We start from the raw sequence: 22,187 nt of genomic DNA, 5'->3' as shown, positions 1-22,187 counted from the left end.
CACCCTTGGGTGGGGCACCCTTACCACTACCCATCAAGTCCATTAGAAACATTGCCATTGCTAAAGCAAGAGGATTAAATACATCTCAGACAAAAGAAGAATAAAATAATAACACTTGGGGGTGGGGGGACTGTCTGCAACTGTACCACTTCCCAAGCGAGGAAACTAAACTGGATTACACAATATCACCGTGCATTCACTTTGTAATCCAAGTTTGCGGAGCCCCGACGGCTCTAAAGGCGCTTCTATTGCAGAAGGTACGGTAGGGGCTGCCCACGGCCTTCCTCTTCCTCCCGCCCCGTCGGTACGTGGTGGTGGTGCTGCTGCTGCTGTCCTCTGAGCCACCGCCCCCCCACCCCCCGCCACCACAATGCAAAGGACCGGGCCAACTAGCTGCAGCGGGAGGAGGTGGGCTTCAGGGCTCCGGGACAGCCAAGCGCCATGAGCTCGCTCCCCGGGGACCAGGATGAAGCTGTACTGGAAGCTGCTGCTGCTGTTGCTCGGCTGCGCCCTTTCGCTCCTGCTCTATCTGCGGTCACCGCTGCAGCCCAAACTCGTGAAGCGGACGGATCGGGGGACGGCTACCGCCACCGCTGCTTCTCCCGCAAAGGTCCGGGGCGGCATCTCCTCCCCGATCACCGGCCGCGGGTCGTCCTTCCTGGAAGCTCCGGTTCCTAAGAAAGAGCCACGTCCAAAAGACAAGAAAAGCAAGAGGAAGGATGCACAGAAAAGGAGGTAAAACGATCCAAAACAAAGAAAAGGGGGTGGGAGCAGCGGGGCTCTTGAAACCCACCGATACTTAACTTTTGCCAGTGTTAGACTTTAGAAAGTGGCTCTGAAGGTTGAATGAAGGGGTGGAACAACCTGTCTGGCCTCGATCGAGGGGTGTTTGAGCTGTGGGTGCTGCAGGTCGGACCGAGGGGGGAAGGCGCTGTAGAATGTGTGTGCGCGCGCGCTGTGGCGGAACTGCCGCTGTCCGTGGTGCGGGATCGGTGTGTGGGTCAGCGGGAGGAGTCGCTGGAGCTCAACCAGGCGATTGCGGTGGCGGCTGGAAACCGCTGGTGTAGTAGGATCCGGTGCTGTCGGGTAGCGCTGCGCAGCTGTGCATGATGTGATGATGTGTAGGGCCCGAGCTGCGGGTGATGAGTAACTGGAGAGGACAGAAAAGATCCGGAACCAGTCTGGATCAGCTAACTTAGCTTAAGGAAAGAAGCTACAGAAAGAATCTGCAGAACAAGAGGATTAAAAAAAATAGCAAAGAAGAGGAAAACACGTGGCAAATATACAAACACAAGTAAGAGCTATTGGTTAATCAAAACCAGATACATGAACGGTTAAAAAGAGGTGTGGCCGATATTCAAATTGATTTAAACGGCCAGGAGAGGCTCTTGGCTGTTTAAATAGCTTGTAGGCGAATATTCAGGGGCACTTAACCTTGTGCCCTGTTTACTAAGCCACACTAGAGGCACGTTATTCTTATTATTTGTTGCATTTGTATCCCACCTATTTGCAGTCTCAGTGTGGCTTACATAGTACAGTAGAGGTGATCGCCAATACGGTATGAACAAATACATAGTGAGGTTATGGTAGAGAATGATCAAGTGTGATGGACACATTGGGGATCATAAGGAGGAAGAGTTAGGTTATGTCCAGTACGAACTTATATGTTGTTGTGTTGCGGGGTTAAGGCATTTATGTTGGATCGTTAGGGTATGCCTTTCCGAACAGGTTGGTCTTTAGGAGTTTCCGGAAGTTTAGGTGGTCGTCTGTTGTTTTCATGGCAATTGGTAGTGCGTTCCATAGTGCTTGCTTATATAAGAGACGCTTGAGGCATAGGTTGATTTGTATTTGAGTCCTTTGCAGCTTGAGTGGTGGAGATTTAGGTATGTTCTTGTTGATCTTGTGTTTCTGGTTGGTAGATCTGTAAGGTCTGTCATATATCCCGGGGCATTGCCATAGATGATTTTATGAACCAGGGTACAGATTTTAAACGCAATACATTCTTTAATTGGGAGCCAGTGCAGATTTTCTCATAGTGGTTTGGCGCTTTCGAATCTTGTCTTTCCAAATGTAAGCCTGGCTGCTGTGTTTTGAGCCGTTTGGAGTTTCTTTATGATTTGATCTTTCCATCCCTTATAGATACCATTACAGTAATTTAGATGGCTTAATACCATGGATTGTACCAAGTTGCGAAATATTTCCCTTAAGGAAAAAAAAGGTTTCACTCGTTTGAGCTTCCACATTGAGTGGAACATTTTCTTTGTTGTGGCTTTCGCTTGGCTCTCTAGTGTGAGATTTCGGTTGATTATAACGCCAAACAGCAGTAAAATGTGGTGTGAAGTAAAAGCGGGCCCATAAAGAATTTGGAGTTATAATCGACCGAACACAACCGCAACACAACACGTTAGCATTTTTAGCACGTGCTAATAGTAGGCACCCACAATATTTCTATAGGCACCTACACAGTCAGGGGCGTAGCTACGCGTGGGCCTGGGTGGGCCCGGGCCCACCCAAACTCAGCTAAGGCCCACCCAGTTTCTGTGACCGCCAATCACAGCTGCAATCAATCACATCACGTACGGACGTGCAAGGAAGCCTCCAGGAGTCAGGCCAGGAAACAGCAGCAGCTCTCCCGCAGCGCCAATCTTTACTGGGAGTGTGTCGCGTTGGGAGTCAGGCATTGGGGCGGGTCGGCGGGGACCAGCTTCGGCGGATGACGTGGTTGCAGCGCCGCGTACCTCAGGATCTGCCATGCCATCCCCAGCTCGCGTCGCGGTTGCGGTCGCGTCAATTCTGCAGTGCTGCGATGATGGTGATGCCTGCCTACTGACCCTGCAGCTGGTCTCCCTCCAAGCCGTGTTAGCCGTAGGTAAGTACAGCATTGAGCTCCAGGACTCAACAAGGGGCAAAATCGGAGAGTTGAGCTGTTGAGCAGTGCTGGAGAAATCGGGTTCACTCACTGTAATCAGTTGGTGATCTTGGGCCTCCTTTCCAGGCAGCACTTTGTACCAGGTGATCTTGGGACTCATGGGGGGGTAGACCTCTGCAGGGAAGCTCAAAAAGTTGTTTTGTGTAATGCTGATGGGCTTCTGAGTGGGGGTGGGCTCTGTCTACATTTCCCAGGTTAAAAAGTAAAGTTTTGTATTGCATTCATGGTGGGTTTTTGGGTGGAGATGTTTAAAAAAAGGTGTTTAATGCTAGTGTGCTTCTGTGTGGGGGAGGGGGGAGGGAAGGGCAGGGCTGATGCCAGAATATGGGATGGGGGTAGGGGAGAGGTCATGGCTGATGCCAGGGTAAGGGGGTAGGGGATAAAGCCACATTGAGCCTGCAAATAGGTGGGAAAATGTGGGATGCAATAAATAAATAAAAATAATAATAAAGGGATAGGGTAGGGCTGGCACTAGTTACAGGGAAGGGTGGGGGTAGGAAAGGTTAGGGCTGATGCTGGGTTATATGGATGGAGGAGTAAAGAAGGGAAGGGTAGTACTGATGCTGAGCTATAGGGAGGGATGGGGGAGTAGGGAAGGGTAAGGCTGATTTTGGGCTTCAGGAATAGATTGGGGGATAGGAAGGGTAGGGTAGGGCTGATGCTGGGCTATGGGGATGGATTGGGGGGGGGGGGGAGTAGGGACAATTTCAAAATTTTGGTCCTTTATTTTGTAATTGATCAGGATTGATCTGTGTTCTGCATGTGACTGAGGTGAGAGATTCTGCTGGCATGTGGTTAGTGTCAGGATCTATATCTCAGTCTGACTTGTCTGGCGCTGTTGTGTATATTCACTGCTTCCTTTTAAAAGATAACTGTCATTGGTATTTGTGAGTTCAGAATTGTTGTTGTTTAGGTTTGCAGCATAGGCTCCGAGAAGCTTTTTCGCAGGATTTAGTGTTACTTCACTAAGTATCTGGCAGTGAAGTAATTTTGTGTTGCTATTATTGAGGTGTTCCCAGAATTTGAATATATTTTTCCTATGGAAAGCTGTAAGAGGAAACGTTTTGTATGCTACAGATTCCACAATAGGTGGGGAAAAAAATCTTGATGTTGACAGTGTAATTTTGCTTATTTCATCAGTGAGAAATCTGGGCTTTGCTTCATGCAGTTTTTGATGTGTTGGTGTAGACAAAGGTTAACATTAGTACATAAGTACATAAGTAGTGCCATACTGGGAAAGACCAAAGGTCCATCTAGCCCAGCATCCTGTCACCGACAGTGGCCAATCCAGGTCAAGGGCACCTGGCACGCTCCCCAAACGTAAAAACATTCCAGACAAGTTATACCTAAAAATGCGGAATTTTTCCAAGTCCATTTAATAGCGGTCTATGGACTTGTCCTTTAGGAATCTATCTAACCCCTTTTTAAACTCCGTCAAGCTAACCGCCCGTACCACGTTCTCCGGCAACGAATTCCAGAGTCTAATTACACGTTGGGTGAAGAAAAATTTTCTCCGATTCGTTTTAAATTTACCACACTGTAGCTTCAACTCATGCCCTCTAGTCCTAGTATTTTTGGATAGCGTGAACAGTCGCTTCACATCCACCCGATCCATTCCACTCATTATTTTATACACTTCTATCATATCTCCCCTCAGCCGTCTCTTCTCCAAGCTGAAAAGCCCTAGCCTTCTCAGCCTCTCTTCATAGGAAAGTCGTCCCATCCCCACTATCATTTTCGTCGCCCTTCGCTGTACCTTTTCCAATTCTACTATATCTTTTTTGAGATACGGAGACCAGGTGCGGTCGCACCATGGAGCGATACAACGGCATTATAACATCCGCACACCTGGACTCCATACCCTTCCTAATAACACCCAACATTCTATTCGCTTTCCTAGCCGCAGCAGCACACTGAGCAGAAGGTTTCAGCGTATCATCGACACCCAGATCCCTTTCTTGATCCGTAACTCCTAACGCGGAACCTTGCAAGACGTAGCTATAATTCGGGTTCCTCTTACCCACATGCATCACTTTGCATTTGTCAACATTGAACTTCATCTGCCACTTGCACGCCCATTCTCCCAGTCTCGCAAGGTCCTCCTGTAATCGTTCACATTCCTCCTGCGACTTGACGACCCTGAATAATTTTGTGAAAAATGTAAATTTATTAACGTGTGTAAATGAATTGATATTGAAATGAAAGTAAATTCTGTCAAGAGCAGTTTATATTTCCCTTGCTTCCCTTTTAAAAAAATGTAAATAAATTATATTTTGGCTTTTTTTAGTTCTGCCACAGACTGCAAATTTCAGTGTGCCATCAACATGAACATTTGCTATAAAGCAAAGTTTGAAGGATATGTGCTATTGCTATAATTATTTTGCAGGGTATTTTCATTATAATAGACTGGTCAAGTTTAAGTTATGGGATACTGTAACTATATATTAAAATGTCAGTGTTTCCATTAAGTATGTATGTGGTTTATGTTGATGCAGGACAGTTGGGCAGATTATTTATTTAGAAATCCGTCATCAAGTGTACTCTAAGGCATTATTTAGTACTATCCCAAGAAACATACCTATATACAGACACCCTGATATTCAGTGTTAAACCCAGATATTCACTTCCAGCCATTTCCGGCGTCTGGCGTAGAATATCCAGTTTCATTTTTGACTGTGGCAAATTAACTGGTTAAGTCAATATTCAGTGCTAACCCATTAAGTGCTTAGCGATTAAAGATAGGCCTGCTATTTATGCGGCCTAATTTAACCGCTAAACATACTTGGTTTGGCACTGAATACCTGTGTTGCACGATATAGCCAGTTAGTGGCTAGCTGCTAAACGTGGATGTTCAGCAGGAGATGACAGGTTATCTCCTGCTGAATAGCCATGGTTATGTGCTAAAATGCTATTTAACTGGCCAAGAGCCGTTCCTGGCTGGTTAAATAATTTTGAATATCAGGCCCATAGTGCCCACCCATATTAGCTTTGGGCCCACCCAAAATATCAGGTCTGGCTACGCCACTGCTACACAGCCTGTGCTAATTTTGTGCACGCCCTAAAAACGCTAGTGCACCTTAGTATACAGGGCCCCTAAAGTGCTGCTAAATAGTAATATTTGTGGGCAGGTCAGGGGCAGAGTTGGAAGTGCCAGTATCCAGCACTTAGAGGCATATTTTCAAAGCACTTTGGGAGGCTAAGTTCCATAGGTTTCTATGGAACTTTGGGAGGCTAAGTGCTTTGAAAATGAGCCTCTTAGCCTCATAACTTGGGCTGCATAAAAAGCTGTTCTCTATGTTTATGTGGTTCACCTTAGGCGGTTAAGTGCTGAATATTGCACTTAACCTCACTGAATATCCAGGGATAAAGCCAGTGACGGCCAAAAGAACATAGACCACCACCAGCTGAGTATCGTCCCCGGGTGAATTTAAACGCAAGGATGAGGGTGATAGTTGCAGTACAGGACAATGAACCAGATGGTTTGCAGTAGCTTCAGGGAAAAATGGTTAAAGAACAGACAAATGCAGATTGTGTAAACCCTCACACTTCTCCTAGCTGGCTGCGACTGCTGATGTGCAGAAAGGCCCAGTAAAGTAGCGCAACTTATCCACTGGAAAGTGTGTAAATACTATAATGTTGCTGTACGAGAAAATTGTTGGGATTACAGCTGTAACAGAATTACAGAATAAAGGGAAATGGGACTTGACATACCGCCTTTCTGAGGTTTTTGCAACTACATTCAAAGTGTTTTACATATATTCAGGTACTTACTTTGTACCGGGGGCAATGGAGGGTTAAGTGACTTGCCCAGAGTCACAAGGAGCTGCAGTGGGAATTGAACTCAGTTCCCCAGGATCAAAGTCCACTGCAGTAACCACTAGGCTACTCCTCCACTAGCAATGTTCCATGTAGTAGCCTGCCCTTGTAGATCAGCAACGCGGCTGCGCAGGCTTCTGTTTCTGTGAGTCTGACGTCAAAACAGAAGCCTGCGCAGCCGCGTTGCTGATCTGCAAGGGTAGGCTTCTACATGGAATGTTGCTAGTGGAATAGCAACATTCCATGTAGAATCTCAAATACTAGCAACAGAATCTCAATAGTAGCAACATTCCATCTCGAATCTCCAATAGTAACAACAGAATCTCTACATTCCATTTAGAATCTCAGATAGGGAAAGGGAAATGGGACTTGATATACTGCCTTTCTGAGGTTTTTGCAACTACATTCAAAGGGGTTTACATATATTCAGGTACTTATTTTGTACCAGGGGTAATGGAGGGTTAAGTGACTTGCCCAGAGTCACAAGGAGCTGAAGAGTAGTAAATCACCAGGACCTGATGGTATTCATCCCAGAGTATTAATAGAACTAAAAAATGAACTTGCGGAGCTACTGTTAGAAATATGCAATCTGTCCCTAAAATCGAGTGTAGTACCGGAAGACTGGAGGGTAGCCAATGTTACTCCGATTTTTAAGAAGGGTTCCAGAGGAGATCCGGGAAATTATAGACCGGTGAGTCTGACGTCGGTGCCGGGCAAGATGGTGGAGGCTATTATTAAGAATAAAATTGCAGAGCATATACAAAAACATGGACTGATGAGACAAAGTCAGCACGGATTTAGTGAAGGGAAGTCTTGCCTCACCAATCTAATGCATTTTTTTGAGGGGGTAAGCAAACATGTGGACAATGGGGAGCCGGTTGATATTGTATATCTGGATTTTCAGAAGGCGTTTGACAAAGTGCCGCACGAAAGACTCCTGAAGAAATTGCAGAGTCATGGAATCGGAGGTAGGGTATTATTATGGATTAAGAACTGGTTGAAAGATAGGAAGCAGAGAGTAGGATTGCGTGGCCAGTATTCTCAGTGGAGGAGGGTAGTTAGTGGGGTCCCGCAGGGGTCTGTGCTGGGTCCGTTGCTTTTTAATGTATTTATAAATGACCTAGAGATGGGAATAACTAGTGAGGTAATTAAATTCGCCGATGACACAAAATTATTCAGGGTCGTCAAGTCGCAGGAGGAATGTGAACGATTACAGGAGGACCTTGCGAGACTGGGAGATTGGGCGTGCAAGTGGCAGATGAAGTTCAATGTTGACAAGTGCAAAGTGATGCATGTGGGTAAGAGGAACCCGAATTATAGCTACGTCTTGCAAGGTTCCGCGTTAGGAGTTACGGATCAAGAAAGGGATCTGGGTGTCGTCGTCGATGATACGCTGAAACCTTCTGCTCAGTGTGCTGCTGCGGCTAGGAAAGCGAATAGAATGTTGGGTGTTATTAGGAAGTCCAGGTGTGCGGATGTTATAATGCCGTTGTATCGCTCCATGGTGCGACCGCACCTGGAGTATTGTGTTCAGTACTGGTCTCCGTATCTCAAAAAAGATATAGTAGAATTGGAAAAGGTACAGCGAAGGGCGACGAAAATGATAGTGGGGATGGGACGACTTTCCTATGAAGAGAGGCTGAGAAGGCTAGGGCTTTTTAGCTTGGAGAAGAGACGGCTGAGGGGAGATATGATAGAAGTGTATAAAATAATGAGTGGAATGGATCGGGTGGATGTGAAGCGACTGTTCACGCTATCCAAAAATACTAGGACTAGAGGGCATGAGTTGAAGCTACAGTGTGGTAAATTTAAAACGAATCGGAGAAAATTTTTCTTCACCCGTGTAATTAGACTCTGGAATTCGTTGCCGGAGAACGTGGTACGGGCGGTTAGCTTGACGGAGTTTAAAAAGGGTTAGATAGATTCCTAAAGGACAAGTCCATAGACCGCTATTAAATGGACTTGGAAAAATTCCGCATTTTTAGGTATAACTTGTCTGGAATGTTTTTACGTTTGGAGAGCGTGCCAGGTGCCCTTGACCTGGATTGGCCACTGTCGGTGACAGGATGCTGGGCTAGATGGACCTTTGGTCTTTCCCAGTATGGCACTACTTATGTACTTATGTAAAGTCCACTGCACTAACCACTAGGCTACTCCTCCACATAGAGAAGTTAGGATTACCCGGGCCCTTCCAATTTCAACGGATAAAAAGCTTGATGCAAGAACACTGGACTTGGTAAATAAATAAACAACAGCGCCAGGACACACTTTTATACAAATTCTTTTATAGAAGATCCTCACGTGCAGAAAAATACAGAGATTAAGAAAATGCAACTGAAATATTCTGCAACGGGCTTGTCAAGACACACTTGGAAATTGCATTTAAGTCTCCTATATATATATATTGCATATGTGGGTTCAATTCCCACTGCAGCTCTTTGTGACCCTGGGCAAGTCCCTTAACCCTCCATCGTGTCAGGTACAAAAACCAAGATTGTGAACCCTCTAGGGACAGAGATAGTACCTGCTTTTAATTGGATTGTAAGCCACATTGAACCTGAACTCTGTTTGGGATAATGGGGGCTACAAATGTCTAAATAAATAAATAAATGTATTGAAGGAAGTTGTCTTTGGCACAGTGCAAGTACTGAAGCAAGCAGTAGCAGTAAGAGAAACCGAGATAATCTCCAGCATCCCCCAGTTTAGTAGTGAGGTTAAGAACTGTCATGATATGTTAGTCCGGTGGAGGTTAGCGTACCTACTAGTGTTTCTATATAGGGACCTTCAGCTAGATGTAGTAGCGGAGAAGGCAGGGGTTGCTAGGCAGTGCCTGAGACTGTGATAGCCATTTTCAGTTAACCCCTGGGGTTAGAGAGAAGCTTTATTGCCACAGCTCAGTGGGATTTTTAAAACGGGGGGGGGGGGGGGGAGGTAAGGAAAGCATTAATAAAAGTGCATGAATGATTAAATGCTGGTGTGGGGAAGGGTGGTGATTTTTAAACTGTTAATTTAATTCTATTGTTTTTTTTTTGTGTGTGATGTAAGGGTGTGAGAAGTTCAGCAAGAAAGTGTCCCTGGAAAACTTTGGATTTAACTTCCCATGTTAAGGGAGAACGAATCGAAAATACATTTAAAATATTTCAGAGCAGCTTCATGGTTAATTGGTAAAAAGCTCTTAGGTGGTGTGATGGAAGGAGGGAGAGAGAACGGAAAGAGGGAAAAGGGTCAAAGGATACATTTTTGACATGGAGATTAGGATACTGCCAAAATCATAAAATTGAGTGTTACTGGAAAAAGACCTGGCTGGGATTTCAGAGTTGTGCAAGCTCTGATGTAAATCAAAGGAAAGAGCTGTATTTTTTTAGCTTGACAAACAGATCTGTGCTTTTCAAAATATGTTTAGTTTCAGTTTAAGAGAAGCTAAGCAAAGAAACTCACTAATATAGAACAAGAACACCAGCTGTAAGAAGGGAAACTAACCCTTCCCTGTCCTCACAAGACAAAAAAAATGTTCTTCTATAAAGAATATAAGAACGTAAAAGTTGCCATACTGGGTCAGACCAAGGGTGTATCTTCCCCCGTTTCCTGTTTTCAACAGTCCAGATCACAAGAACCAAATGGTAACAAAATTCCATGCTGCGTAACCTCAGGAAAAAGCAGGGGCTTTCCCCAGGTCTACCTTAATAATGATTTATGGACTTTTCCTCCAGGAATTTGTCCAAACCTTTTTAAAACCCAGCTACATTAACTGGTTTTACCACTTGCTCTAGCACAGTTCTAGAGCTTAACTATATGCCGAGTGAAAAAATATTTTCTCTTGTTTTCAAAGTGCTACTATGTAACTTCATGACGTGTCCTTCTCGTCGTCGTACTTTTTGATAACCAATCAATTTGCGTTTACCCATTCCACTCCATTCAGGATTTTATAGATCTCTGTCATATCTCCCCTTAGCCATCTCATCTCCAAGCTGAAGAGCCCTAACCTCTTTCGCCTTTCCTTGTGTGAGTCATTCCATCTCTGTACCTTTTCCAGCTCCACTGCAACTTTCTTTTGAGATGTGACCAGAATTACTCACAGTACTCAATATGTGGTCCCACCATGGAATGAAATTTAATGTGGACAATTCAAGGTGATGCACATTGGAAAGAATAATCCGAATCATACCTGAATCTAGGATCCACCTTGGGGGTCAGCGCTGAAGAAAAAGATCTAGGTGGTGGTGTAGATAATACGCTGAAATCTTCTGCTCAATGTGCGGTAGTGGCCAAAAAAGCAACTAGGATGCTAGGAATGGGATGGTGAATAAGACCGAAAATACTATAATACCTTGTATCGCTCCATGGTGCATCTGCACCTTAAGTATTGCATTCAGTTCTGGTCGCCGTATCTCAAAAAAGATATAGCAGAATTAGAAAAGGTGCAAAGAAGAGCGACCAAAATGATAAATGGGATGAAACTCCTCTCATATGAGGAAAGGCTAAAGAGGTTAGGGCTCTTCAGCTTGGAAAAGAGATGGATGAGAGGAGATATGATTGAGGTCTACAAAATCCTAAGTGGTGTAGAATGAGTAGAAGTAAATCGATTTTTTTTTTGTACTCGTTCCAAAAGTACAAAGACTAGGGGACACTCGAAGAAGTTACATGGAAATACTTTTAAAACAAATAGGAGGAAATATTTTTTCACTCAACAAATAGTTACGCTCTGGAACTCTTTGCTGGAGGATGTGGTAATGTTGGTTAACGTATCTGGGTTTAAAAAAGGTTTGGACAAATTCCTGGAGGAATGTCCATAGTCTGTTATTGAGACAGACATGGGAAGCAATGGTTGCCCTGGGATTTGTAGTATGAAGTGTTGCCACAATTTGGATTTGGGTTTCTGGCAGGTATTTGTGACCTGGCTTGGCCACTGTTTGTAAAACAGGATACTGGGCTAGATGAATCACTGGTCTAATCCAATATGGCTACTCTTATGTTCTTAGTGATACAGAGGCATTTATTCTCTATTCCTTTTCCTAATAATTCCTAACATTGTTTGCTTTTTGGCATTTGCTGTACATGGAACAGAAGATTTCAATGCATTGTCCACAATGACCCCTGAACCCTTTTCCTCAGTGGTGAGTCCCTAATGTGGAGCCTAGCATTGCAGGGCTAATTAAGTGATTAGCTAATTAGGTAATAATTACTCTGTTAGTAGCTTGTCTCGTCTGTTTGGAGTATGATTTTAACCTAAAGTTTTGCTGGCAATATAAGAAGAATGTCACACATTGGAAAAATATTAATTATTGGTTATATAAATAAATAAATGTGTTAAGAAAAAAAAAATATTTAAGAAAGATATATTAGTATGGTAAAAACAATAAGCAAAACTTAGCAGTAAGACTTATCAGTATGCGGTAGAACAGTGAGATAGTAATATCAATGCAACAAATAATTATTTCTGAGACATAACAGTGCTAACCTAAGAAACCACATGCTAAAAGGTTCTGACTCACTTGGAACATGGAAGTGCTTTCTGTCTCACCCCAGGACCATAGGAAAGATAACTGACCTCACCTTGTAGGCTGTCTGGAAAAGTCTTTTGGCTCCCTCTGTGTGGCAGGTTTCTCCTTTCCCTCTCGGACTCCTGGACAAGGCTGTGTAGATAGGCTGCCTTCTCCACTGTGTCTTCAATCAGTGTTCATTGTGGAAGGCTATCAGTAATGAAGCTGGAATGCACACAGCTCTTCTCTGGAACTATCTTAGTTGAAGCTGAGATGCTACTCAATACTGGTTCTTACTCAGTATGGCACGCATTCGTAGTTCAGTTTATGAGCAATGAGGGTTATAGCCTCTCAGTGATACTCAGAGGAACTACATCTTGGCTGGCAAAGTGACAGACATCTGTCTCTCAGGCCAACTCCAACTCCCCCACTGTCCTGAAAGAGTGCATGATATACAGGACATTGTATCATGTGTAGAAAAGTTCTCTGGTTGGACGAGCTGGGCAGACAGATTGCTGGCATGAAGGGTGCACATGGACAGTAGATGGTAAAGCTTTGGTCCACTAGGATCACCAAGCTACATGGTAATTGTCATTACCTTGGCATAGGAATGCTTGTCCTGTAGATATGATATGATGAGGCCCATGGCCTTGTAGATGGTCTTCCTTATCACATCGTCAAGAAAATGTAGCAAATTGGTGAGGCAAGACTTTCCTTGGCTGAATCCATGTTGACTCTGTTCCATTAAACTGAGTTTGTCTATGTGTTCAGTAATTTGTTCATTATAATGGTTTCTACCATTTTGTCAGGCTTACCTGGATTGCTCCTGGTGTTTTGTTGGCTGTCTTTCAATCTTCAGGTACTGTGGATGATTTTAATGACAGATTACAGATTATAGTAGACTAGTAAAAAAGCCCTGTTTCTGATGCAAATGAAACGGGGGCTAGCAATGTTTTCTTCTGTGTGCATGTGGGAGTGTGTGTGTCCCTGCCCTCTGGCCTCTCTCCCCTCCCCCCTCTGAGTCCTTCACTGTTACAGAGCCAGCGATTTGATTTCGTGCTCTGCTGTTTTCCTTCACTGACTGTGTTACAGAGAGGGCGGGGCAGACACTCATAGGGAAACTGGATATCTCGCCCCCTTCACACTTCCGGCTGGAGGCTTCATAAAACGTTGGTGTTGCCTTTTATATAGAGAGATCTGCAGTTTCATTTTTTTGGGTTCTTTGCCCGATACTGCTTCCAAATGGCGCCCCTAGTGGTAGACGTGCTACTATCAAATGTTTACCATAATAACTCAGGGGTTTTCAACCTGGTCCTTGGGGCACACCCAGCCAGTCATGGTTTTCAGGATCTTGAAAACCTCACAGTAGCTATAATGAATTGAGAGGGGGCAGGAATTCCTTTTCAGAGAAAGGCAAGCCCTCCGAGCCACTCTTTTAAACAAGGTGAATAGCCTTCTGATCAAAATTTTTCTAAGTGCTGAATTTGAGTGAACCGAGCCTGTGGGCTCATTGTCAGGGGTTATCTGTTTGTTTAAGGAGATGTAAGGATGTTGGCATGCCAAATTATCCAAACTGGCTGGCAGACTCAGGGTTTGCACAGTTGAAGTTTCTTAAATTTCCCAGTACTTACTGAAAATAACAGAGGACATCTCTATAATAAGGATTCCTGTCATTGAAATGATTAAGTGATGTCAACTCTTAAAATAGCATTTATCGATGTGCAGTAGGCCATTTATACAGCCTGATCTCTGCTAGACTTGGAGAGAGAGATATCAATGAGCTTAAGGAGATGGGGTGAGTCGGCAGTGGAGCCAGGATTAGAAGGGAGAAGGAATTGTTTTCTGGGCTTCTGCTTCTTTGGTCTAACCACGGGACTGTGTCTCCTCTCTAAACTGCATCGGGACTTTAAATGAAAGCCTGAGCCTGTCATGGGTACCACATTAAAGCAGCACAAACGCTAATGTCAGATGAAATGAAAACAGAAGAAACTTTAGCATCAGACTCCTCAGAACAGCTAACCAGTGTGCTGGTTTTTTTTTTTTTTTTTTTTTGTAACATAGAGGTGTATTTTCAAAGCACTTCGACTTACAAAGTTCCATAGTAATATATGGAACTTTGTAAGTATAAGTGCTTTGAAAATGAACCCCATTGTAACATAGTAACTGATGCCAAAGACCTGAGTGGTCCATCCAGTCTGCTCAACAGCCACATTCATTATCAATTCAAGATTAAATCAATAATGGAACGCGAAATTATATACTTCATCAACTGTAGCGCCTTGACTCATAAGAGCCAACTTTGTGGGTGCTGTGGGTCCTTGAGCACCCCCTATAATTGAGAAAATTCTTTGTATGTGTCCAGGGAGGGGTTATTTCCACTGGGCTTAGCACCCCCAATAATTTTGAAAAGTTGGCTCCTATGCCTTGAATACTTTCCACTTTGCAAACAAGAGTTATTCAGGATGAAAGACTGTCCCACATTATGAGATTCATCAAACCGTGTAGCTTTGTGTATTTAAAGCAGTTTTTACATTTCTTATAGCATGGCATCTCAAATATATGGACCATTGGACTGCTGAGTATTGTTTCCATGAGTTGAAGTGGGTGTGGATGTTTAATATTAGGAAATACAGTACACCAACTTGCAATAAAAACAACTCGTGTAATATGAAATAAGTTCCTGTATAACCTGCTTCAGCAGTTGTTTTATTTCTCTTTCTTGGCTAAAGTCGTGTGGTATCTGTGTTAATCTACTGTAAAAGTTACCAAACGCTCTGCTGGGTTTCCTGAGTCTCTTCCTTTCGGGGCATAACAGGGAGACAGTTAGCGACTGGCTAGCAAATGTATCCTAAAATTATGGAAAAACTAACAATTTTATTATGACAATACTGAAGCTGCTTTAAAGACACCCAACATACTAAATGGGGGGGGGGGGGGTGAACTGCTCATCCTAGAAAATGAAGTATTCATGGCTGGTTTACTGAGTCAGCTAAACAAGGAGCAGCTCATAGGTGGAGGAGTTTCGTAATCTTGTGGAAACTATCAGGTAACACAATGTGAACTGGATTTAACCTGGCAGAAGGAGCTAGTTACAGACCAGTGGTTTAGTTTTCAGTCCAAGCTATCCCTGGTCGGTAGTTTCCAAGCTTGCTCTGGTCAAGGGAGCTGTTTTTAGTGTTGTTGGCAGCTACCCTTCCATAAGAGATGAGTTAACAATTTTTGTGGCCCTTTCAGTTGGTAATTTAATTGGAGATAAGTACCAATAATTGTCATTAACAAGCATTAATTAGCTCTAATTAGCAGTTGTGCATATCTTACGCCCCTATTTTGTAAACAGAGCACTTCTCAGAAACAACTGCAAAGGGGGTGTTAATGTGGGAGGGGAATGGGCATATGAAGGGCATTCTGACTAACCTTGTGCATACTTTATAGAATTATTGTTTTTATTTGTGCATCTGCTTCATGTAGGCGCCAAATGGCATAAGCGGTTGCACCTACTATTGGGCGCGTTACAGTTACGCTAGTATTCTGGAACATTCAGTGCACTGTTACAGAACACTAGCTGAAGGGTCCTTTCACCAGGGTGTGCCGAAAATGGCCTGTATTGGAAGTGCGGCAAAATAAAAATTGGCGCGCATCTATTTTGGGCCTCAGACCTTACCGCCACCCATTGACTTAGTGTTAAGGTCTCATGCGTTAACCGAGCGGTAATCATCTGCGTGTGTACAATGCCGATTACTGCCCAGTTAGCGCCGCTGGTGGAAAACTTTCCAGCACACGTAGTGGAAGTGCGTAAAAAATGAAATTTCCGGTGGTGAAGGTTACCCATAAAATGGAACATTATACCAGATGTGAAAAATGACTGCTATAAGAGCTGGACACATTATACAATTTTATGGACAATGGGACAAATATGTTATATGGAGATCCCAAGCTGGGATTGATCTTGATGCACCTAGGTTGATAGTACCACCGGCTTGATTGACTGGCAAGATGACATGCCTATGGACACTGGCCATCAGTTGGACAAGTTTCATTAGCAGGGGCGGGGGGAGGGAGGTGGTGGGGGGTTAAGATTTAAAGGCATTGTTAATCAGTTATTGCCATAATTGCTTGATGTGTGACGGTTAGTTGAATTTAAAACTTTAATAAAAATAATTAAAAAGAAATTACTGCCCGGGTCACATGGTAACCATGTTGACTATTGTCTGCGATTTCAACACCCACTTCTTCAGTCTGGTATTTCTCTTCTGTGGTTCCTTACAATCTGGTTATGTTTTAACTGCTTTGAATACTTTTGTGTCCTCTGCATTCAGTTCAGTCATTGCTCCATAAAATACCACCACTCCCAGCATAGATCCTTGGAGCACTCCACTGTTTACCAGTTTCTGTTGGGAAAACTGATCAAGATGTCAGCCTCTAGAATTTTGGGCCAGTGTCAAAGTTTTGTCCTTTCATGTGTAACTAATGATTCTAAGGCACAGCCAGGAAGGAGCTGTAAAGTATCTGCTAAAGAGAGAAGGAAAACAGGATCTACGGAAGAAACTTATTACATCCTTTAATAATTCAGTGTTTGTTACACTAATAGGCTGGGAAGTAAATACTGCTTCACTGTAAATTCAGTGGTGCATTATTTATAGTGTTGAAATTTGAGATTTAATTAAGTCTTTAGTCCTAGACTTTTAAGCTTTTAATGAAACACGGTCTCACACTGGCAGCGGTAAGGTTTAGGAGGTTTGTTTTATTAAACTTTGTTTTTATTTAATTTTTTCTTTAAAATGTTGTCCCTGAACAATCAAGCTTATCATACACTATTATCATGAATGTCACAGGTTTCCAATGATACAGACTAGGGCTATGGATTTCTACATCATTCTGAACAGCATTCCCTATATTGCCCTGGCATATTTTGTTGGAAAATGAGATTTTCTGCCAGTTGGGAGAACAGTTAATTCAGTTTTCAATGTTCAGCTCTCACTGTTGAACTGATGATCCATTGTGGATCCAAGAATTTGTGTTCAGGAACAGGAGCAGCCGGCCAGGTGCTAGCCACTGCTAGCCTCATGAGCATGTGGGACAGTAGATCAAGGAATAGTCAAGGAGATGGGCACAAAACAAACCCTTTTCTCCAGAGGTACCACGAGGAGCCACAGGGAGGCTGCAGCAGGGAATGTTTTCTGGCTTCCAACATCTGTTGTGGGATAACAGTTTGGTTTTTAAGGGACCCTTTTTACAAAGCGTTGGTAAGCCCAAAGCAGGCTTACCGCATGCTAACTCGTTACTACCGCCGGCCCAATGTGGCTACCGGCGGTAGTTCTGCTTCAAATGCGTGCCATTTCTGGTGTGCCGGAAACATTTTTATTTTATAGCGTGTTGCTAACCCGGCGGTAATCATGCATCGCCGTGCGCTGCCTAGTTACCATGGGAGCCCTTACTGCCACCTCAATGGGTGGTGGTAAGTGCTCCCCCCCCCCCCCCCTGCATGGCTACGTGGTAAGAGTAATCTTACCGCGTGCCCATTTTTTAAAAGGGGCTTTTTACCTGCTGCGGTAAAAAGTGCCCTGGTGCATGGGAAAACGTTTCTTGCCGCTATCGCAGGGCCCTTTTCCCCCACAGCTTATTAAAAGGATCCCTACGTTTTTAAAGGTAGCCGCAGTGGATTTCTCCTTTGTGCATACTTTATTTATTTCACAATTCTTGATAATATCCGCTAATCACAAAATTACATTGCTGCTATGCGGTTCATGAAATCAAGTGTAAAAGAGCCAGAAAGTGCAAGAGAGGAGGAGAAGAGAAAAAAAAAAACCAGAAAAAGGGAGACAAAGAAAGCAAAGAAGAAGCTGAAAGGTGCCTGGCTGAAAGATGAGCTGAAACAGTGAGGTTTAAATCAGCATCTTGAACTTGGTGTCTGAGGATTGTTATCTAATTTGTAATGGAAGGGAGTTCTAAAGTTTCTACCGGCATAGTTGAAGGCGTAGCCTGAGAGATGTCTAAACACGTGGGGGAGGAGAAGGAGTAATTGTTGAGAGGAATGTGGTAGACAATCAGGACTGTAAGGGATTAATGGGTAATTAATATAATTGGAAGCACTAAGTAGGCAGCCTTTGAACAGTAAAGTGCAGAAACCAGTAACCAGTGTTTGCATTTGAGGAGTGGAGTGACAGGTATGTTTTAAAATATTATAACTGCAGTTTAGGGCACAATGTATTTATTTATCGCCATCCCATAGATCCCTTACACTGCAAAACAATTATAAGCCTATCTTCTAAATGCTTCCTAAAAGTCCTAGGTAGAAGAGCATATAATGAAATGGTAATACTTCTAAATCAAATATTTAATTACACTTGATATATCGCCAATCGCCATATGGCAGCTAGCTGCTTAACAATAAAACTCATAAAAGAAAAGGAGGCAGATACAAGTGAGATTAGAAGTTCCAGTTAAACTCTGGAACTCACTGCCAGAGGATGTGGTTACAGTGGTTAGCATATCTGAGTTTAAAAAATGTTTGAACAAGTTCCTGGAGGAAACGTCCTTAGTCTGCTATTGAGATAGACATGGGGGAAGCCACTGCTGTCCCTGGGATTGGTAGAGTGGAATGTTGATACTCTTTGGGTTCCTGCCAGATACTTGTGACCTGGATTGGCCACTATTGGAAGCAGGATACTGGACTAGATTGACCCTTGGTCTGACCTAGTATGGCTATTCTTATGTTCTTAATCAACATGCTTCCATCAAGTTCTGTAACACTCTAAAGAGCTACCAAATAGCCTGGTAGGTCCCTGTGGTCTTACTGGACTATATATTGGGTTTTGAGGAATTGTAGCCTGGTGCCAGGCCCAGCCAACCATAAACTACAGTACTGCTCTGTGATACTTCCATTATGACTTTTGTTTGATTCTTATCATCTTTTGCTGTGCCTTGCTGTCAAGGGATGGAAAGGTGGACTGCCTGCAATACTATATTCCCCAACCAGGTTCCTACCAGATAAGGACCTTTGGGCCCATCTAGTCTGCCCAGTTTCACTTTTAAGTACAGTGCCACAGACCCCAGTCTCTTTGCCGCTAGGTATTTCTGTACTCCTTGTATTACTCTATTTGTCTCCCTGTCCTCCACAACCCTTTCGATGAGCATGTTTCTTTGGATTTTGCTCAACTACTGTGATAGTCGCTGTTTCTATGACAAACAGATTGGCCTGGTTTTAATACTTGGAAGTACTGTGATAATCCAAGAGATACCTGAGTGGATTATTTAAAGACTTTTAGAGTGGGTACGTTAAACAGTCTGAATGCATTCTTCATTTACTTCCATTCACACTGACCAGAATTATTAGTGGTTGACCTTAGCTGATTCTTTTGGGGTTGTCAACACCAGCTGATGCTTGAGCCGCTGTACAGAAATACATCTTTGTTTCTTTTTATTCCAGTATCAATGTTGTGTGTAGCTTTGAAAAGAATAGTAAAGCAATATGCCAGCCCTCATTCTTTTAAAATTTATACTGGCAGTGTGGTGTATGTCCATTCTGGAGATTAAGGTTCAGTTTTCATGGGTGGGGGTGAATTCAGTCATTGCACAACTTAGCTCCAAGTGGCTATGCTCAAAATGCACCTCATGTGGGTAATGGAGGGAACTGCAGCATATGACTTCTGGCCTTAGACTGCTGCAGTGTGATTGACTGGGGTTACAAGTTATTGGGGGGAATTGAGGAGCGAGTTAAAATTGCGAATGAAGGCTCATCACACAATAGCCCCAGTAGAGGCTTGCTCTAATTAAGCTGGAGGCTCTGAGGACTGAGATGAAATTGTTGGCCAATAGGAAAGGAATAGAAATACAGCTGGATCGCTTTGTTCCTCTAATCAAATTCAAGTGTCCCCTTCATCTGTCCAGTTCAGGCAGTGAATCCTCATTCTGTGAATGTGGTTTAAGCATTATCTTATGAAAGTAGACCTAAGCAGGAAGGGGTGTAAAATGTCATATAAACTGACATATAAATAACATGATAGTCACAGATTTTGTTATTTCCTTTAAGCCTCTGCAATCCAGGAAATTACTTTTCTTCTATTCACCAATTCTTTTATTTTTTAATTATTTCATCCCAGGAGACATGGGGATCCCAAATATGTGAAAATGACACCCCTGGACAACTGGATGCATTTAGCGGTTGTAGCATGTGGCGAGCGCCTGGAAGAGACCCTGACCATGCTTAAATCTGCTCTGCTGTTCAGTAAGAAAAGCCTTAGATTCCACATCTTTGCCGACGATTCCCTGAAGCCCGAGATTCAGAAGAAGGTAAACACATGATATTTCGAGCTCATCATCACTTCTCATTGGGGTTGAACAGCTAGGAAATTCTTGCTAGGGACAAACCAGTCAGTTTGCTTCATTTCTTCAGCCTAAACTCTTCCAAAACCAGACAGATCTCTCAAGATAGTTGCATTTCAACCCTGTCCTGGAGGTGCCACTCTCCAATCTGGTTTTCAGGATATCCACAGTGAAAATACACGAGAGAGACTTGCATACACTGGCCCTTGAAGTTTTTTTTTTTTTTTTTTTTAATTTTATCAGTATATTCCACGACCTGTATACCACAGGTTTTCAACCCAGTCCTCCGGGCATACCCAGCCAGTCGGGGGGTCAATAAGGATATTCTGAAAACCCAGACTGTCTGTGTGTGCCCCGAGGACTGGGGTGAAAACCCTTGATCTATGAATTCTCATTGGATAACAATATTAAAACCAGTGGCATAGCCACAGGGGGCCTGGCCCCCTCAACATGGATCCAGGGCTCCCAGTTTGGCTGGCGGGGGTCTCCAACCCCCGCCAGCTGAAGCATTTCTCCAGCATTGCTCTCCTAACATTGCCTGCCCTGCTTCCCTCTTGTTGCTTGCATCTTCAGTTTTAGTGAAACAGCATGTGCGACACTTCCGTATACTCAAGTTCATTAAAATCGAGCGTGCGGTATCTGTGTTCAGTTTTAATTTTTATGTTTTTAGCTTGCATTGTTTTATTGATTTATATATGCATATTAATTTACTGTTTCATTTGTTTGTATAGACCCCTGACACAGGCATTTTTTATTTTTAGCCCACCCTTATCCAGGGTGGGTTTCAATAAAGCATTCATTAAAAAATACAATAAATTAAAAAAAAATCAAAGCACATCACAAATACATCATCAGTCTGAATTATAATCATGGCCTTAGTTCCGAAAAACAACAAAATAGAATGGTACAGTGGGGAGACATTTCTAGCCTTCCCTCTCAATTTCCCGTATCATTTGGAGGAGTCCTGCTAACTGGTGAGTGACCCTACACTGCGAAGAGCTGGATTCTGGATCTATGGCTTGTTAATCGGTGGTTAGCTTGAGTCTTGCTTAGCCTTTTCTCCTGGAAAAATGGAGGCACAGAAGCATCCCTGGCCTAGTCACTGCCGACAGGTAGTGTAACACCATTTTAACAGCAAGGTGTTTCTATTTCAAAATGTGCAAGCTGTATTTGCAAACTACCAGACATGCTCTCTTCGTTATCTTCCTTTTCCCTCACTTCAGGGTTCAAAAGCCAGAGACTGAGGCAGACACTCTTCTTTGTGCATTTCACACTTCCTTAGGCTCAGCTCTCTTTCCTGACAATTTTTTTTTTACTGAATGCAACTATTTCTCTATGTTTGGTGAGCATTTTATTATAGCAGGGCTATACTTTTGGGATTACAGTACAAGTAAAGCTTCCTGTTTTTCTGCTGTCATAGTTTCTAGAGAGACTGCACCAGTGAAATCCTGTTTGCTTTAGAAATTGGTTCTTATCAGCCTAGAGCAGGGATGTCCAGTCTCAACCCTTGCTAGTTCAGGTTTTCAGGATTTTCACAATGAATATGCATGAGATCAGTTTAAATATAATAGAAGCAGTGCATGCAAACAGATCTCATGTATATTCATTGGGGAAATCCTGAAAACCCAACTGGATTTGCA

General features: G+C 43.3%; 1 protein-coding gene across 1 annotated transcript in view; it reads left to right on the top strand.

The window, feature by feature from the left end:
• Positions 1-206: 206 nt before the first annotated feature.
• The window catches only part of LOC115471832 (glucoside xylosyltransferase 2-like), a 42,473-nt gene continuing 20,492 nt past the window's right edge, over positions 207-22,187 (top strand). Inside the window, 2 exon segments of the mRNA XM_030205683.1 lie at positions 207-735; positions 20,325-20,514. Of these exon segments, the coding sequence (XP_030061543.1) occupies positions 467-735; positions 20,325-20,514 (459 nt within the window). The 5' untranslated portion in view covers positions 207-466.

This window comes from Microcaecilia unicolor, chromosome 6 (assembly GCF_901765095.1).
Source record: "Microcaecilia unicolor chromosome 6, aMicUni1.1, whole genome shotgun sequence".
Classification (NCBI taxonomy): Eukaryota; Metazoa; Chordata; class Amphibia; order Gymnophiona; family Siphonopidae; genus Microcaecilia; species Microcaecilia unicolor.
Note: the sequence above shows the minus strand (reverse complement) of the source record. Positions and strands in the feature narration are given on the sequence as shown.